Raw genomic sequence first — 12,870 nt, forward strand, 5'->3', positions numbered from 1 at the left:
AAAGATGCTCTATCTAATTTTCATACAGTGAACTCATTGTCATGTTCAAGAAACCAATTTGAAATGATTTGAGCTTTGTGACATGGTGCATTAGCCTGCTGGAAGTAGCCATCAGAAGATAGGTACATGGTTGTCATAAAGGGATGGACATGGTCTGAAACAATGCTCAGGTAGGCGGTGGCATTTAAACTATGCCCAATTGGCACTAATGGGCCTAAAGTGTGCCAAAAAAAAAACATCCCCCACACCATTACACCACCACCTGCACAGTGGTAACAAGGCATGATGGATCCATTTTCTCATTCTGTTTACGCCAAATTCTGACTCTACCATCTAAATATCTCAGCAGAAATCGAGACTCATCAGACCAGGCAACATTTTTCCAGTCTTCAACTGTCCAATTTTGGTGAGCTTATGCAAATTGTAGCCTCTTTTTTCTATTTGTAGTGGAGATGAGTGTTACCCGGTGGGGTCTTCTGCTGTTGTAGCCCATCCGCCTCAAGGTTGTGCGTGTTGCGGCTTCACAAATGCTTTGCTGCATACCTCGGTTGTAATGAGTGGTTATTTCAGTCAAAGTTGCTCTTCTATCAGCTTGAATCAGTTGGCTCATTCTCCTCTGAGCTCTAGCATCAACAAGGCATTTTCGCCCACAGGACTGCCACATACTGGATGTTTTTCCCTTTTCACACCATTCTTTGTAAACCCTAGAAATGGCTGTGCATGAAAATCTCAGTAACTGAGCAGATTGTGAAATACTCAGACCGGCCTGTCTGGCACCAACAACCATGCCGTGCTCAAAATTGCTTAAATCACCTTTCTTTCCCATTCTGACATTCAGTTTGGAGTTCAGGAGATTGTCTTTAGCAGGACCACACCCCTAAATACATTGAAGCAACTGCCATGGGATTGGTTGATTAGATAATTGCTATAATGAGAAATTGAACAGGTGTTCCTAATAATCCTTTACGTGAGTGTGTATTATTAATTACATGTAAGTATTTCATCACTTGAAACCAATGAGTATATTTTTATACATTTGACATGGATGAATCTTATACATTCCCTGTATGAAAAAAAAAGGTGAAACACTCAACCAACATGCACAAACCCAGCACAAAACATTGGCCCATTCCTTGCAAACTGTCTGCCATAAGTCACTTAATAGTGACTCTGATTGTATAGGGGATATACACAATCCAATCTCTCCATAGCACTGAACACAACTGAGACTTCTCCAGAGGTTTCTCCATTGTAAAAAAATATATCATGAACTATGTCCATCCAGTCTTTGAGAGAAGGCAAAGTTGGTTGCAACCACTTTCTTGTAATTGTTTTCTTACTTGCTTTAAGGATTCTAAACAGATATTTGTTTGGAAAATTACTGGAAATCAAACCCAGGTACATCGCCTTAAAACTGAAAGGAATGTGAATATCAAGAATAATTTCTAGATATTTATGTATCTCATACCAATTTTGATTAATAATAAGACGGCTCCAGAAAATGTGGAAATGATTTGCTTTGTCAACCCTGCACCTTCACCAAAAATTGCATCTATATAACTGTTGCTTGAAAACTGAGCATGCATGGAGAAAAAAATAGTGAAACATTTCCATGCAAACTCTATCCAGAACAAAGCATGCTTAGATTTGCATTGTGATTTGCAAACTCTTTCCCACTCCTTTAGATTCTTTATAAAAAAAATATATAAATTTTAAAAAACCAAACACATTTTCTACTTTCCTTGATACATCTATAATACAAACAAATTTCCTTTAAGCATCTGAAAGCTCTGATGCTTTCCCTTATTCATAAATATCCAATGGCAGTTAAGCCTTTAGTGGTCCATCTTTTAAACCTGTTATCTGTAGGCACACCAGTGCAGCAATGCCATGAAAGCTTTCAAATTGCATAATTTCAGTACTTTCTTCTAAATGTTTAAGGATACATTTAACCAAGGATTGAAATGGTGGCTACAAAGAAATCTCTAGCTCTCGTTTTGGTCATAATTTGTCTTGAAAAACCGATATATTTGACGGTCGTCGTAGGAGAAGTCACACTGCAGGATTGTGCGCCAATTCTTCTGAGATTGCCAGAATTTCGTCTGAGGTTAAATTTGATCGCAGTGGTCATTAATCAACTGCTGGTGAACATGTCAAACTAATGATCAAAGACTTCAGATTTTAGCCTAGGATCAGAGGAATCTTTTAGGATTTGCAAAATTTGTCTTAGACGGCCAAAACGTGGCCAAAATCACACAGTGTGCATCTGGCTTAAGCAAAATCCCAAATTAAGTATCTCAAAAAGTATTGAAGACACCTGGTGCCACACTCTCATCAGCTAATCAACTCAAAGAGGGGAGATTCACAAAGAGTGGACTGCAGCTGGAGTCACTGCTTCAAGAACCACTACGCACAGACCTATGCAAGACATGGGTTTCAGCTGTGGCATTCCTTGTCACGCCACTCTTAAACAACAAACAGCATCAGAAGTGTCTCGCCTGGGCTAAAGACAAAAATGACTGGACTGCTGCTGAGTGGTCCAAAGTTATGTTCTCTGATGAAAGTAAATTTTGCATTTCCTTTGGAAATCAGGGTCCCAGAGTCTGGAGGAAGAGAGGAGAGGCACACAATCCACGTTGCTTGAGGTCCAGTGTAGTTTCCACAGTCAGTGATGGTTTGGGGTGCAATGTCATCTGCTAGTGTTGGTCCACTGTGTTTTCTGAGGTCCAAGGTCAACACAGCCGTATACCAGGAAGTCTTAAAGCACTTTTGCGGATGCAGATTTCATTTTCCAACAGGAATTGGCATCTGCACACAGTGCCAAATCAACCAGTACCTGGTTTAAGGACAATGGTATCCCTGTTCTTTATTGGCCAGCAAACTCGCCTGACCTTAACCCCATAGAAAATCTATGGGGTATTGTGAAGAGGTTGATGTGATATTCCAGACCCAACAATGCGGAAGAGTTGAAGGCCACTATCAGCTGTCATTACACCTGAGCAGTGCCAGACTGATCGACTTCAGGCAAAAGGAGCCCCAACTAAGTATTGAGTGCTGTACATGCTCACAATTTTCATCATAAAAATCCTTTCTTTGTATTGGTCTTGAGTAATATTCTAATTTTCTGAGATACTGAATTTGGGATTTTCCTTAGTTGTCAGTTATAATCATCCAAATTAAAAGAAATAAACATTTGAAATGCATCAGCCTGTGTGTAATGAATGAATATAAAATACAAGTTTCACTTTTTGAATGGAATTAGTGAAATAAATACACTCTTTGATGGTTTTCTAATTATATGACAGCACCCGTATATTGATATTTAATATTAACATGTTCTGTCCAGTTTTAGTGTTCACTTTTTAAATTTATTACTTTTATCAATTTATCATTAAAATTATTGAATTACATTAAAATGTCTAATATTAAAACAATTATACAAAAAAAGCTCATTGATAATAATAAATAAGTGCATCTGGAATTTTCAGTTTTGTCCCTGAATGTTCATTTCATTGCATCCACTCTTGCTGTAAAGATCAGTATTTTTATGTGTGATCTTGATGATTTTTCTTCTTTCTGGGCAGCGTTCGGGGCCGTGTTACAGGGAAGTCTGTTCGGTTTGGTGGGGTTGTTGCCCCAGAGGTACAGTGCCATCTTTATGAGCGGCCAGGGACTCGCAGGGACATTTGCTGCTCTTGCAATGATCTTCGCCATAGCAAGTGAGATGCAGTGTTGTTTTGTATCATTGAGATGCCAATATAATGTTAAATAATATTTTTTAATGTTTTTCATTTGTTTTAATTGTTTTAAGTTGAAATAATTTGTTGTGTATTTTTATAAAAAGGAATGTCTATATATAGTATTTATTTTTTTATATTTCACTTTAGTTTGTTATATTAATACAAGTTAAAGGACAATTATAAATATAGTAAAAGAATAATAATTTTGTAACCAAAAGTATGGAAGCCTGTTTCCACCACTAAATAATAAAATAAAAACAAGTAATTGCAACTTTTTATTCTGAATTTTTTCTCAGTTATATAGTCACAATTCTGAGATATAAACTCGCAATTGCGTGTTATAAAGGTGTTATAAAGTCACAATTTTGACATTTTCTCAGTCAGAATTATGACTTTATATCATGCAATTGTTCGAAAAAAAGTCAGAATTTTGAAATAGTCGCAATTACTCTTTTAATTTTTTTTGTTTAGTGGCGGAAAAGGGCTTTTATAGAAAAGGCATTGTTAGTTTTAGTCAAGTATAATAACCCCAGTGAGACAAACCAGTTGATTTCAACATTACAGCAACTAACCTAATTGTATAGTAAGTACATGTTGTTAATCCATATTACTCAGTACTTACTTGTATAATTACAACAAGGGCACCTTAAAATAAAGTGTAATTTTAATAATTTAGCAAATTAGGTTTTGCAATATTAATCTCACTTGTTGGGACATTTGTCATCGTTGCACCTCTTTCATCATCTTGGGAAATGCCGGGTCAGCGTCGCATTTCTTTCCTTTTTAGATTTTGCTTAAAGGAACTGTATGTAAGAAATGTATTTCAGTGAATCATAAAATGGCCCTGATATGTCACTAGACATTAAGAAATCATGTTAATTTCAAATACTAATATCACTGACAACAGTAGTCCGGCCAGGATATTGTCATTTAAAAGTTGTTGCAGCCCTCAACTGATGTTGATGTTGTCATGTTGTGTTTTGGCCTGAAGCTCTACCCTCCACCTATCTACCAATCACGAAGTCAGTAGTGTTTCGGCATCCGGGTTGCCAGATCTGCTCTAGTTACCACAGTTGGAGCTACAAACGGTCCTGCTGATCCTGCAGCCTGTCTGGCAGCCTCGAATAAGGGGGGAGGGAGAGTGATTGCTGTACCAGTTTTGGCTACAATCTTACATACGCTTCCTTTAATTAACTCCACAAAGATTCACTGTTGCCAGATGAACATTCGTGCATTTCTGTATAGATCTGTTAACAGTTCTCTATCTCACTCTCTCTGTGTGTGTGTAACAGGTGAAGCTGACAGTGAAACGGCAGCTTTGGGTTATTTCATCACTCCATGTGTTGGGACCCTCGTCACGCTGATCAGTTACATGCTGCTACCCCGACTGGTGAGTGAGTGAGTGTTTGTTTAAGTCCTGTCAGATCTGTGCTGTTCTTAGTCAGCTAATTCTGAGACTGATCTTTTGGAGTGTGTGTGTTTGCAGAAGTTTGGTAGATTTTACCTGGACAGCAAAAGCAAGAATTACGAGCTTGCGATGTCCAGCGAGCTGCTGCCTACAGGTAAAAATAAGTGTATAAAGTTCTTGTGAAACATACACATATTGAATTGCCATTTCACTGTTATTAGATTAATAAAAAGCAATATAAAGTATCTTTAAAATATTAATGCATTACAGAAATAATATATTATAAAAGTGTGAGCCGAATGTAATGTTTTCAGGCACATTATAGCATGTTAATTGCAATTAAAGGAAAATGTATTATATTTTAAAATTTAATTTTAAAATTAATAAACTTTAGAGCGCTTTTACTGACCTTATTTGGTAGGAATTAAGTAATCTTTATACACTATATTGCCAAAAGTATTGAGACACCCCTCCAAATCATTGAATTCAGGTGTTCTAATTATTTCCATGGCCAAAGGTGTATAAAATCAAGCATCTAGGCATGCAGACGCTTCTACAAACATTTGTGAAAGAATGGGTTGCTCTCAAGAGCTTTAAGCGTGGTACTGTGATAGGTTGCCACCTGTGCAAGTCCTTTTGTGAAATTTCCTCACTATTAAATATTCTACGGTCAACTGTTAGTGGTATTATAAAAAAATGGAAGCAATTGGGAACAACAGCAACTCGGCCACAAAGTGGTAGGCCACATAAAATCACAGAGCAGATTCAGTGCATGCTGAGGGGCACAGGTCGCAGAAGTCACCAACTTTCTGCAGCCAATAACTACAGACCTCCAAACTCAGTGTAGCCTTCAGATTAGCTCAAGAACAGTGCGTAGAGAGCTTCATAGAATGGGTTTCCATGGCCAAGCAGCTGCATCCAAACCTTATATCACCAAGAGCAATGTAAAACAACAGATGCAGTGGTGTAAAGCTCACCGAGTGGAGACGTGTTCTCTGGAGTGACGAATTACGCTTTTCTGTCTGGCAATCTGATGGACGAGTCTGTGTTTGGTGGTTGCTAGGAGAATGGTACTTGCCTGACTACAGTGTGCCAAATTGGGTGAAGGATGGGTGGTGTGGGGTTGTTTTTCAGGGGTTAAGCTTGCCCCCTTAGTTCCAATGAAAGGAACTCTTAAAGGGGTACTTCAGCGCTTTGTAAGATGAATCTGTATTTAAACTGGGTCATCAATGTAGTAGAAATGTGAAATTATTTTTGAATTTGGTGCTTTCTAGACTGAGAAAAGACAGAAAATGTATTTTTGTCTCATGGGAATGAAAGACTACAATTCCCAGAATGCTTCGCTGCGCTGTGAGGCCATTCCCAAAGCCACCAACTTGATTACTGTGACTGAGTTGGAGAGTACAATTAAAAACTGAACGTGTCTGTTCAATATAATGAGTGAGTCACCGCGCAAGTGTCACAGCACTGGGCACTAACTGCAGGAGTGAGATAAATGAGCTGATGAGCTCTCGTGATGAGAGCTGAGGTAATCGCGACTACACTCAACTTCAGTTGTATACATTCACAACGCGAGTTCAGTCTGGTGCGTTTCAGTTCATGACTTTGCAAGCTTAACTTTCATAGAAATTTATTTGATAAGTTAAAAGACTTACATTGCTCACCATAGCTGTTTAAATGAGTCCCTACAGCTGCGAGCTGAGCTCTGAGTGTGATCTCCATCCCCCATGCGCGGGTTCAAAACATGCCGAAATGGCTCCCTCTGCTGGCTGTAGTCTTTAGCCTTTGGCCAAACATTCCTCCTATGATGCAAATATCGTCAATTTGCATCATAGGAGGAATTTTTCCAGAAATAAAATGCATATATCTCTTGTCTCAGGGGGATATGAGGGGGGAAAACACAATCATTTGAATATACTCCAGGGTTTCTACTGATACAAAGCCATATGCTAATCCCTGAAGTAACCCTTTAATGCTTGAGCATGCCAAGACATTTTGGACAATTTCATGCTCCCACGTTTGTTGGAACAGTTTGGGGATGGTCCGTTCCGGTTCTAACATGACTGCACACTAATGCGCTAAGCAAGGTCCATAAAGACATGGATGAGCGCAGGGGCGTAGCCATCTTTTCAGAAGTGAGGGGGACAGTAATCTCGTAATCCCATTTTTTTTTTTGGGACCGATATAACTTACTGCATCTCTTGCTTTTAATTCGGTAAGATCTCAAATACACTGCTGAAAAATAACCACTAATCTATACATTTTTTTCTCCTTTATTATATGCCAATTTTATGATTGGTTTATATACTACAAACACTTGTGCATTCATTCTCCATAGGTTTTATGCAATGTAAAATATACACATGCGCTGCATTTATTTAATTAAAAATGCAGTGAAAAACTTAATACAGTGAAATATTCCGATGTAACTCATCTGTTCTCTATGTGAATATATAGTAAAGTGTGATTTATTCCTGTGATCAAAGCTGAATTTATCATCATTACTCCAGTCTTCAGTGTCACATGATCCTTCAATAATCATACTCATATGATGATCTGATGCTCAACAAACATTTATGATTATTATCAGTGTTGAAAACAGTTTTGCTGCTTAATTTGCTGCTTAATTTTATTTTAACCAATTTAAACATTTGTGGTAAAATTAAAAAAAGAGATAATCTAATAATTTTATTGATCAGACATGCATTAAATTGATCACACGTGATATTTTTAATATTACAAAGATACAAAAGATTACAAAAGATATTTTATATAATAAATGCGCTCCATTTTACTTTCTATCATTTTATTTTTCAGGATTCTTTGATGATAGAAAGTTCAATAGACAGCATTGAATTTTCTATCATCAAAGAATCCTGAAAAATAAAATGTATCATGGTTTCCAAAACATATTTAAGAAGCACAACTGTTTTCAACACAGATAATAATCATAAATGTTTCTAGATTATAAAATCATCATATAAGAATGATTTGTGAAGGATCATGTGACACTGAAGACTGAAGTAATGATAAATTCAGATTTGATCACAGGAATAAATTACACTAGGCCTACTATATATTCAAATAGAAAATTCTGTTTTAAGTTGTAATAATATTTCACAATGACTACGTTTACATGGACAGCAGTAATCTAATTATTGACCTTATTCTAAATAAGACAATATTCTGATTAAGGTGTTTACATGAGTTGCTTTTAGAGTACTCCGTTCATGTTCCCGTTTTACATGTGATAGAACATAGATCGATTATGGCACGTCATTACGTCCCCATGCCACGCTATGTTCTCCAACATCCAATCATAGCGTGACTTTGGCAGGTCTGTTAATTTTATGGGCTCAGTAAACCCGCTAACTTCACCTGCGGGTGTCGCTTTTGGACAGTGTTACTTTACATTAAGAAGTATAACAAAACATGCGTTTTTATAATGTTTTATATCTACATTTACGTTGATTTATTTTTTTAATATTATGCATTGCCTCTCTTTTTTTTTTTTTTTTTTGAAGAGACGCTACCCCTCTTTCCTCCTTATTGACAGCCTACATTTAGAATAATAGCTTTGATTAATTATGAAAAAGGTTTAAAAATCATGACTCTTTGGATTGTTTTTCCTGCCGTCGAGCCACAGGCGTTCACTGAATAACCCATCTGGTTTGCGATTACAGATACAAACTTATTGTATTTTACTTTTACAATGAGCATAATAATTACAACAAAAATAAAAATAGAGAGAGAGGACGCAGTGTTCACAATGAACAGTCAAGTAAAACACACACCGCCCATAGCAACGACGTTTATGGCAACGATTTTTCAGACTGACAGATCCGTAAAAGATCAACGCGACTTTTCCACCATTTGTTACTGTTTTGTACACGTTGTTATATTAAGTATAATTCCAAATTTGTTTTATTGGCCACAATATTATCGATGATTGTTGAAAGGGGCACATTTGATTAATTTTCAAAAAGGGCAGAGGCTCCAACCCACAAAGCCTCCCCTCTGCACTCCCCTGTTGTGCGTAACGTTATGTGTCCTGTCACAAAATGCGGTGAAATCTCCGACATGACATTAATAGTTAGATTAAGGTGTGTACATGTCTCTGATAATGCGACTAAAATAGGCATACTCCACATGTCTTAATCCGATTTATGTGTAGTTAGATTATGACTTTAATCAGATTAAGGTAATTAGAAATCGCTGTCTACATGGTAGCCTCTAAATCAGAGTATTGTCTTAATCAGATTAATATCAGAGTATTGTTGTCCATGTAAACGTAGTCATTATTACTGTTTTAACTGTATTTTTGATTAAATAAATGCAGCCTTGGTGAGCAGAAGATACTAAACATTAAAAAAGCTGCATTATTAATATGATACTTTATTGTCAATAAATAGCCTACATTGAGATGACTTGAAAAACACACTTAAAGCATATTGCCGCAATCGTCTGATTGTTGTCGTCACGTTTTATCACTCATAGCGATTGTTTTCCTTCAGCTCCAGCATGACAGGGTATTACTTTTACATATCCGCTTTTGGACTTTCTGCGAGAGAGCGCCCTCCTCATATTTAGATTCGAATAAAATGACAGGTCATGCATAGATTTTTTTTTTCTTCTCCTGAATTTAAATCTTGATGTATTCACATTGGTTTCTATGTAAAATACACTTCCCCGTGACCTCAAGAAGCGGGCTATCAACTGAGGTTGGAGAAAGCTGTTTTAGCATCCCTGTTAACCATGCTGTTAACTTTAACTGTCCGCCGGTTCGAATCCCGCTCGGAGGAGGTGGACTAGGATCGGGGAGACCCAGTAAAAGTGCGGGGGATGAAAATACATTTTATAAAAAATGAGGGGGACGCGTCCCCCACCGTAATCTATACCCATGGATGAGCGAGTTTGGTGTGGAGAAACTTGACTGGCCTGAGTTCCTAACCTCAACCCGATAGAACACATTTGTGATGAATTAGAGCGGAGACTCTGAGCAAACATCTAGACCAACGTCAGTGCCTGACCTCACAAATGCGTTTCAAGAAGAATGGTAAAAAATTCCCATAAACACACTCCTAGACCTTATAAAAAGCCTTCTCATAAGAGTTGAAGCTGTTATAGCTGTAAAAGGTGGGCAAACTCAAGAATTTGATGTCATTAAAGTTCATGTGCATGTAAAAGCAGGTGTCCCAAAACTTTTAGCAATATAGTGTATGTATTTTCAGAACTCTTTTGTTTTTGAAATACTTAAAGCACAGAATATTTTTACAATTGATTTACAATGCACTTTAAAATAAAACTTTTAAATTGACATTATTACTTTAGCATTTCTAGCACTTTTTAAAATTGTACTGAAATTGAAACATCACAAACGTATTCTGTTTTTATTTAATTTATATTATATTATTAATGAAATGCACTTCAAGTGCACATTCATAATTATGCACACTTCTTTTTAATTTTTTTCAATACTTTATTTTAAGATAATTCTATTCCTCCAAATGCTGTGGAAGGATGTGAGAAGACAGACGACCTGTCTAATAGCTCTGTGGCCAACGGAAATCCTATCAAAGGTGCCAACTGTGTGAGTGAAGATGAGGGTTGCAAACAGGCCTTCCTCCCGCTGCAGACAGAGAACGCGTCCACCCAGAAGAGCTCCGTCCTGGAGGTCTTTAAAAAGGTGCAGTTCTACTTTACCAGTCAAAGTATCAGCACATCTTACAGTTTGTGGTCTGTTTTGAATCTTTAACATTGGTTTATTGTCATCATCCTCTCTCTCTCTGTCTCTAGATTTGGGTTATGGCTTTTTGTGTGACGTTTGTATTCACGGTAACACTGTCAGTTTTTCCGGCTGTTACTGTGGATGTGAAAACTGTCTATGGAGGACACTGGGGTATGGACACACGCTCTCGCTCTCGCACACTCACACCACACACAGTAATATATTGATATGTTCTTTATATGCTCTCAATTTATTGTTCTGCTTTAGTTTTGCTTTAAAAAGTGTCTTTAATGCACAACATTGCAAAATAGCAAAATCTTAGCAAATAGCCAGATAAGGCCGGCTTGTGTACACAGGTTCATACAGGTGCATGCTTTCCCTGACCAAACACTGACATATCGAGTCACATGCTGCAATTTCTACAGCTTGCCCCTCAAAGTAATTATGCTAATGATTAACAAAGCAAGTGCATGTTCATTAAATTCTAAACCTTACTCATGTTTGAGAGAGTGTCAGATGCGATCTGGTAAAGTCTCTATTAAATCTTATAATAAATTCATGACATTTTTCTTCTAAATGCTTTCACTGCAGAGAAACTTTGTACACTCTGCCATTAAACATTTAAAGTGCTCCTTCATCCATGTTTTTAAATCAAGACTTGAAGCACAGTTTTCTTCATTGGCTGTCTCATTTTTGGGTGATCTAACCCTTTAACTGGGTGTTTAGTGTTTGTTTTCCTTTTATTTTTAGCACATTTAATATTTTTGTGCAGGACTGTGGTCAGTGTACGCGGTGTACGCTGAGTTTAATCTGCTTTATTTGAGCTGACCCTCTGACTGAGGTTGGTTTCTCCCAAGTATTTATTTTTCCTGTCTCCGATGGAGTTTGGGTTCCTTTCCACCTCTGCTTTTTGGCTTGCTTAGTTGAGGACACTTAAAGGAATAGGTCACCCAGAAATGGAAATGATCCCGTAATTTACTCACCCTCAAGCCATCCTAGGTGTGTATGACTTTCTTTGTTCAGCCAAACACAGTTATATTAAACAATATCCTGACTCTTCCAAGTCATGTAATGCATAAAAAGTGCATTCATCCATCATAAAAGTAATCAATATGACTCCAGGGGGTTAATAAAGGCCTTCTCAGGCAAAGCGATACGTTTTTGTAAGAAACATATCCATATTTAAAACTTTATAAACTATAATCACTGGCTTTCGGGCAAAAATAAAAAATTATATAACTTGTATTTTGTTTGGCAAAGTCATATAAACCTAGGATGGCTTGAGGGTCAGAAAATGCTGGGATCATTTTCTTCTTTGGTTGAACTATTATCTTTAATATTTGGCGAAACTGTTGACTTTTCTATTGGATGAGAACTGAACTGAATGATGACATCACTATTCATTAATTGATTAACTTTACACAGTTATTAAACTGAACTGAATCAACGTGGGAAAAAATGTTGTTCCCTCAACATGAGATCTCGAGGCCACAACACGAGGATGTCGTTACCTTGACAAAATGATCGTATGGCGACAACATGTTATCATGTTCCCACTAATTGATATGTCATGCTCAAGACAAAACTATGTAAACCGAACATGTCCCCTCCTGGTCACCGTAGATTCGCCTGAATGATTATTGCCTGGATGATTAATTAAGTTATCAATCAATCCATCAATCAAACTTTATTTGTATAGCACCTTCCAACAACCAAAAGGAGGACCAAGGTGCTTTACATTTAGAACAGAAAAACATCTACAATAAATAATATATTAATACATGAAGCAATAACCAAAGGAACAGTTACACAAAATACAAAAATAAAATTCAAAAATAAAATTCAAAGTGCCACAGTGCTACTGTGTGTTAAAAGCCAGTTTAAATAAATGCGTTTTTAACCTGGACTTGAACAGGGCCAGGTCTGTAAGAAGTTATGAATAAGCTGGTATGTTCCAAAACTATGAAAAAGTTTTGCATTTAGGAGATATAAGC

At 37.0% G+C, this 12,870-nt stretch overlaps 1 protein-coding gene across 5 annotated transcripts in view; it reads left to right on the plus strand.

Annotated features, from left to right (window-relative positions):
• LOC137048623 (equilibrative nucleoside transporter 2) overlaps positions 1 to 12,870 on the plus strand; it is a 47,829-nt gene that overhangs the window by 19,447 nt on the left and 15,512 nt on the right. For 4 of the 5 annotated variants that reach the window (XM_067426986.1, XM_067426915.1, XM_067426832.1 and 1 more), the window contains 5 exons: positions 3,585 to 3,719; positions 5,033 to 5,130; positions 5,227 to 5,302; positions 10,638 to 10,834; positions 10,945 to 11,047. In XM_067426986.1, coding sequence (XP_067283087.1) covers positions 3,585 to 3,719; positions 5,033 to 5,130; positions 5,227 to 5,302; positions 10,638 to 10,834; positions 10,945 to 11,047 — 609 coding nt within the window. The remainder of the gene's footprint in view (positions 1 to 3,584; positions 3,720 to 5,032; positions 5,131 to 5,226; positions 5,303 to 10,637; positions 10,835 to 10,944; positions 11,048 to 12,870) is intronic. The other variant, XM_067427143.1, reaches the window with a different exon arrangement.

Source organism: Pseudorasbora parva, chromosome 1 (genome assembly GCF_024679245.1).
Source record: "Pseudorasbora parva isolate DD20220531a chromosome 1, ASM2467924v1, whole genome shotgun sequence".
Lineage (NCBI taxonomy): Eukaryota > Metazoa > Chordata > Actinopteri > Cypriniformes > Gobionidae > Pseudorasbora > Pseudorasbora parva.